This window comes from Fusarium tjaetaba, assembly GCF_013396195.1.
Source record: "Fusarium tjaetaba strain NRRL 66243 chromosome Unknown NRRL66243_c0000164, whole genome shotgun sequence".
NCBI classification, from domain to species: domain Eukaryota; kingdom Fungi; phylum Ascomycota; class Sordariomycetes; order Hypocreales; family Nectriaceae; genus Fusarium; species Fusarium tjaetaba.
This window is the reverse complement of record NW_023501360.1, coordinates 232-7465: the sequence shown is the minus strand read 5'-3', so window position 1 is coordinate 7465 and position 7234 is coordinate 232. Positions and strand designations below refer to the sequence as shown.

The 7234-nt window shown below is 48.0% G+C and overlaps 1 protein-coding gene across 1 annotated transcript; it reads left to right on the top strand.

The window, feature by feature from the left end:
* Nucleotides 1–4584: 4584 nt before the first annotated feature.
* On the top strand, nt 4585–6273 carry FTJAE_7939 (major facilitator superfamily transporter; the record flags this gene model as incomplete). The annotated part of the gene is made up of 1 exon (XM_037354704.1): nt 4585–6273. One exon carries the CDS (start codon nt 4585–4587, stop codon nt 6271–6273), a length of 1689 nt encoding a protein of 562 aa, XP_037204983.1.
* Between the last annotated feature and the right edge of the window lie 961 nt (nt 6274–7234).

The window sequence follows — 7234 nt, the reverse complement described above, 5'->3', positions numbered from 1 at the left end:
ACAGACCCGCGTCAATGAGTAACCTTTGAAGAGGCCTACTGACTGTTATTTGGAGTCTTATATCCAGTAAACAGGACTTCTTATACTGTTTCCAGCGACAACTGTACTCTGATCAAGTTGACAAGTTCCCCAATAGCCGTGATAGTCGTTTCTTGTGTCTCGGTAATCGCAATGATCTCAGTCCACTAAGTAATGTCATTGAATACTAGAAATCCATCTTTTTAGAAGGATAATTACCGAACCTCAGCTTCGCGGTAGACGACGCAACCAACAACAGCACATGCATCTAATACCTCGATTTGGCAGGGCGCAAGCTTCAGATTCGATCGCCCCAAGGCTCTGAGAGATGCGTATAACTTTATAGAATTTAGTAAAAGTATGAAGTCTTAGCCGCCTTGGCCATTTTATACATTTCTTCGCTATCGCTAGGCGTTCCCAAAGAAGTCTTGTGTACTGCAGCTTTTCCGTTGAGTGTATGTCTCTAGATGGGCAGTTTATCGCTTCTGAGTTTGCAGACGAGCGAACGAGGGCGATGCTTGATGGAATTCCGGTATAAACCAGGCTTTATATGGATGCCTTTGTACACAGGATCATCTCAACAAAGGCGACCGATGGCATGGTCTTGATGATGGGTCCTTCGTATTAACTACAGATAACACATCTAAATGACAGGGTAGACTTTCTGTTAACTGTAATCAATAAATAAAACGTAATGTTATTCTGTTCTTGACACTAGTGATCGTCATCACCAGCGTCGTTATTGTTATCAGTGGCAAGCTGACTGGTTATGGTTCCGGACAGTTAAGCTGTTCCATTTCTACATACATCCTCACTTCCGCAGCTAGGGGGGTGTTATACCGCGAGCAAATCTCGCTCTGTATACCAAAGGCAATAGCGCGCAAAGTTGTTGATTTGCTGACCTCTGCGGAGTCGTACAGTCAAATTATAGTGTTTGAAGTCTTGGTGTTCTCAAACAAGGATCGAACCACTTTGGGTGAAGCTGATGCTGGTGCCTTCAAGAGAGTTACAAACTTCATCAACGGCTTACATTTAACAAAGCTACTTAGATCTCTGAAAGGCAATGATCCCCGATCATGGGTACTTCACACAGCCTCCCCAGATATTGGGTTGGCAGGCTAGAATGGTCTCGATTTGGTTTACCAATTGAACGGTATTCTTCATCGGGATGCAAACAATGTTCTTCAACGTAAGTATATTCTTAATACTCTCAATCAGGCACATACAATCTCGTATTGATCTTTCAACTAGGACGTTGTGACTGAAAGTGGAAAGCGGTATATCAGGGCCAGCCATCCTATACATAGACCTCAACTGATCATTACTCTCTGTGATAGGTGTTGAATGGCTATAATTAATTCAGGGCCCTGATGCGTAACTTATAACTCAGAAGACACATAGAGTTGCACAGGCATTGGACAAGCCATGACGATAACCATCCCATCCACTACAGAGATATGTCACAGTGCAGCTTCTATCAGAAGAAGGCCGCCGACTTTTCATAGAGCCACTTAAAGAGATATATGATCCAAAGATCAAAGGAAATCTTGCTCTATAGGTCAACGCTTTAATGAGTCGTGAGCTCATTGCAATCGAGTCATTTCAACATTGACATGCACCAAACCATGAACACAAATCACGCTAAACATCATCATTCGAATTAAATACATTCAGCTTCTTGTCTTGCCAGAAGCTCTTCTTGATACATATGCAAAAACCCCTTATATAAAGTGCGAAGTCCGCTGAAACGTGGATGCAATGGCACCTTGATCTCATTCTTTCATAGCTTCCGCGTCACTTGCTGGCATTTTTGATAGGTATTTAGCCTAGTCGCTCTTCCAGTTTACACACGCCTTTGTTGTACAACTTGGGGGTGCTCGCATGTCACCACTTTCTCAATTACTTGGCCTTGAGGCTGCGTGAAGGCCCGGCTCCGGGTGGACCTCGCTGATGTCTCCTTTTATTTACATATCCCCCTATGTAACCATTGGCTAGCCTCGCCGGGTGGCCTCTTACAATAGAAGCTACTTCCTGAAGTGTCTTCCCTATTCTAGTGCTGTCTGCAATATATAGTCCTCAGTTCTGAAAAGTCCGTAATATACCTCATCCTCCACCGCGAAAATGTCATTCATGATGCAGGTGTAGTAGTAGATGTATCGAAAAGCCATTTTGAATGCCGATTTGATGCTCTGTAGAAGTTGCTACTTACCCGAGCTATCTAGGGAAGTACAGTTCCTGCACCAACCAATACCTTATTCACAGTATGTAAGAACTTACCATGCTTGCAGTACAGAATATCATAACATCCCGAAGCTTTCATGTGACTCACTGCAAAAATTGGCTGCTCGGGTTTACCAACAAAAGTCGGTAGTATGTACCGCTACTGCTACAAATACCTCAGTGACTAAAAACAGGTATTGATCATGGCTAAGCCCGTCCCAGTATTAAACTACTGTCAGTACTCTATCAGTGATCAGTATTACGATTTATTCTTCTTATTATTACTTATAACCCAAGGAAGGCGCAACAATATCGAGATGTGGCCTTCAATCGTTGAGATAGTGCTTGTCTTGTTGGTATTTGATCGCGAAAGACCGCTATAGCGGGAAACAGGTAAGGTATGGGGCATTCGTTCATTGCGTGACTAGAATTTTGTCTCAGGATAGTTGATTACCATACCTATGAACTGGTACTAACGATCATGAGTGGGTAGCAGAAAACAGTTGCCCAGCCTGGCGCAGGGTGCTGAAAGACCACTAAACAAGCTTAAGTAGGTTGACATAATACACAGTAATCAGCAAATGGTATGCGCCATTTTCTCAATTGAGAATGATGCTTGACGGACGAGCAAAAGTGTCAGTTCGTTGCATCCATGTTTAATCACGTCGAAAGGCGCACGGCATCTCTGTGAAATCTAGGCTGCCCTATAAACGCCGTGTAAGATACGCTGTTAGATGGCTCGTAGGTTTGACCAATCGAGTGAGGCTCACTTGAATGCTGAGACTCATCGAGCGCATTGCCTCCCTCGTTACCATTCTAAGAATGACAGAGCCGAGCTTAAGCTGTAGTTTGTGAACACCGAGCTCTCTATCAGGTGTGAACCTTAGGTACTTGTTTCTTCTAGTGAAACACTACAGCGCTGTTGTAAGGCAACCCTTTCGTTAGTTACGTCTCGTCCTTTACCTCCTACATTTTATATCTGATCCTTGTAAGATTCAAGACCTCCAGCAGCGTAATTGACAAAGCCTAAGTCTAATCACCTTTAATCTCTTATTCTTCTCTGGTAAAAGGCGGCAAAACATATAGGGTAAAACGCAAGACATCGTAGATCATCATCCCAGTAGCTTCAGCGCCCACATTCCGTTATCCCTCGTCCCCAAGCATTTCTTTCCGCAGCAGCTAGCTAGATCCCCTCATCAGACCGGCACACCACTGCAGCGAACCCGGCCCGACGGTACACCACTCAGCGTCGCCGCTGATTCCCCCGCAAACTGCATCCTGACTTCTACGACGTTATCGAACGTGGCGTTTATTACCTGTCTGGTTATGAATTACATTATTGGCTCCCTTATTTCGTCGGTCCGAGGAAAATCATCATGTGCATTGACGATGTTTCCTTTTTCGTGAAAGACTTGCCGTGTTATCCGGGACGGGAGGTCGGCACTAGCACGGAACGAACAAAGTCTGGGACTAGCTGGTATGAGAGCTCCAAAGTGGTAGAGCGTCGAATGGAGATGATGTAGGAGATATTTCCCCGCGTTCATCTTTGGGATCTGCGGAGAGACTTTGACTGTAGGTACGTCTTGGCTCGCGTGTCTCTGTTGATCGTTTTAGACATGTTGATGTTAGTCGGAGTCGGAAGGTCTAAGCTTTGCAAGAGTGTAGAAGTCTGCCTCACGTATATAAATCAAGGCTTCAATGTCAATTGACTTACCTTGGCCTCTTTCATCTACGGCATTTATTGAGAGAATATTAAACAAAGTTTTTGCACTTTGATGATGCTCGGATTGAAGCATGACATCGAATGTTCAATCGCCTGTTTCTAGCCACTGCCATAGCGCCACCTCCAACAAAGATCTTGCTTTTTAACGCATTCCCTGCTCTCCCTATTGCCTTACATACCTACGCCATTGTCCAGTCTGGGTATGGTCTGTTCAAGAGGCGCCTTTGTCGCGGCGGGTGAACACGATCAAATTAAACCGCCAGCCGATATGTCGGACCGACGACATTTCTCAGCTTTAGAGTTCGCAGCCGCGTAGCCAAGCAATTTGACGTTTGGGGTCCCCGCGACTCCACAAACAGAACTTGGGGTAGTCTAGACACTCCAGACTGCGAACCGATTGGCCAATGCTTCTAGTCCGCTTGCTCGTATCGAGTTAATCCTCTCCCTGAACTTCTCAACTTGGCCTGAGCTGGAATCTCGCGCGCGCACGGGATCGAATCTATAAAGGCATGCCTCCTCCTCCCCCAAATCATGAACAGATCATCATCAAGACTACTATTGTCTATCATCACATCTCCTCCTTACCACTCTGATACTCTCACAATCGCTCACTGCCATACATCATGGCATACAACAACGGGCCTGATGAGAAGGGCGTCGCTCACATGGACGAACGTCGTGAGAGCATCGCAGCTCAGCACATCCACGAGGTCAACGACAGCGCAGAGCTCCGTGGCATCCTCACCGCAGCCGAAAATGCCGCCGCCGCCGAACACAACATGACTTTCATGGAGGGTCTCCGTGCTTATCCCAAAGCCATGAGCTGGTCAATTGCCCTCTCTACTTGCATCATCATGGAGGGCTACGACACCATCCTCATCGGCAATCTCTACGCCATGAAGCCCTTCAACGAGTACTACGGCCACCCGGACGGGCAGGGCGGATACTCCATCTCTGCCGCTTGGCAGTCCGGCCTCACCAACGGTGCCAGTGTCGGCGAGATTCTCGGCCTGTACGCTAGCGGCTGGCTCGCCGACCGTTATGGATACAAAAAGGTTCTCGCTGCGGCGCTCGTCATGATGACTGCTTTTATCTTCATCCAGTTCTTCTCTGTCAGCCTGTCGATGCTGCTTGCCGGCGAGATTCTCTGCGGTCTTCCATGGGGCGTCTTTCAGACACTTACTACGACCTACGCCGCTGAAGTTTGCCCCATTCACCTTCGTTGCTACCTCACAACCTACGTCAACCTCTGCTGGGTCATCGGACAACTCATTGCTTCGGGCGTGCTGCGCGGATGCATCAGTCTGGAGAGCAAGTGGTCATACAAGATCCCCTTTGCTGTCCAATGGGTCTGGCCCATCCCCATCCTCATCGCTGTGCTGCTTGCCCCAGAGTCTCCTTGGTGGTACATCCGCAAGGGCCGCGTCGAGGACGCCAAGCGATCACTGGAGCGTCTGCAGAGCAAGGGCACAAGTGTCAATGCTGACGATACCGTTGCCATGATGGTTCACACCGACAAGGTTGAGAGGAAGATCAGCGAGGGAACCGGATACCTGGACTGCTTCCGAGGAAAGGTCAATCTCCGCCGAACTGAGATTGCGTGCCTGACCTGGATCTGCCAGACCATCTGCGGCTCCTCCTTCATGGGCAACTCGACATACTTCTACGAACAAGCTGGTCTCGCCGAATCTTCCGCCTTCACCATGACCATCGGCCAATTCGCCCTCGGATTCGTCGGTACCGTGCTTTCCTGGCCGTTGATGGCCCGCGTCGGCCGCCGCAAGATCTACGTCTGGGGTCTCTTCCTCCTCACCGTCATCCTCTTCGTCACCGGCTGCCTAGGCATTCCTGCAAAGGCACCTGGTTACTCTTGGGCAATCGGATCTTTGCTTCTTGTCTACACCTTCACCTATGACATCACCGTCGGCCCTGTCTGCTACTCCCTCGTTGCCGAGCTGCCATCGTCTCGACTCCGCCAGAGGACCATTGTGCTTGCGCGAAACGCCTACAACATCGTCGGTGTCGCATACACCAACATCATCGGCTTGTACTCGCTCAACCCGACGGCTTGGAACTGGGGAGCCAAGTCTGCGTTCTTCTGGGCTGGTAACTGCGCTTTGTGTTTCCTGTGGGCTTACTTCCGACTTCCTGAGCCCAAGGACCGCTCTTATGCTGAGCTGGATATGCTCTTCGATCAGGGCGTTTCGGCGAGGAAGTTTGCGACTACCTATGTCAACCCTTACGAGGTCACCGAACGACGAGCCGATCATGATTCGGATATCAAGGAGAAGAGTATGAGCCATGTTGAGTGATCGGCTGGTGTTTGTATATGACAGGCAATTGTATGGAGATTCGGGCTGGAAGGAGAAGATTGCTTGGACGTTCTGGTTAGTTTGGGGTTTGAAGCATGCAGATAGTTACAATAGCTTTATTCATGGGCTTCGAGTCAATTTACTTTTTTGAAAACTACAGTGTTCGCCTGCGTCGCCCATATCGTGCCTACCATTGCCGCCCTTCTCGAGGAGATTCTTCCGACTATGTACTTGGACTTCTACGACGTTCGCTCCCTAGAATATTCGCTTCGGTCGCTAAGTCAACCGTATCTGTAGAATTTCGACATGACACCACTTGCGGCCAAGTCGTCCATCCTCTACGATATTCTGTTGCGATGCCAGCCTGGAGCTGCTGCATGTCTTACTACTTACGCCAATGGGTTGAGCGCAATGGTCAGGCTCTCATGAGTATGTCGGAGTGTCTCAGACTTGATCGGGATGCTAGCGACAATGTCGATAATGGAGAAGATGCCTGCGATGCTTAGATTAGCTTTGTTGGACATGCTTGTGGCTGAGTATTGCCGCTTAAATGTATGATGCGACATGCGATTCTCTGCGCGATATGGCGTTCTTTTTTATCGCTTTACTCGACTTTTGATGTCGCTGGAATCTCCCTCAAGCTTGTCCATTTGCGCTGTTGGCCTGGAATTTCTTGCAACCCATACGGATTCATCTCATCTCCTTCGCATATCGCGAACCCGTGAGATATCCGGCATTCGCGTTATTATAACTCATAAATGGAGTAGAGAACGAATGATCTACTGAGTGCTCGATATTAAGCTACATTTGTTAATTAATAAAGAATTCAAGGAAGGTTGAGGGGGGGATGAAGATATCGCTCGTTACCGAAGAATGATAAATCTGGGAATAGCTTCAATTTGTCCAAATTGGGATGAGTCCTCGTGTACTGGACGGATCCTAGGCCTGATTGGCGATTCGT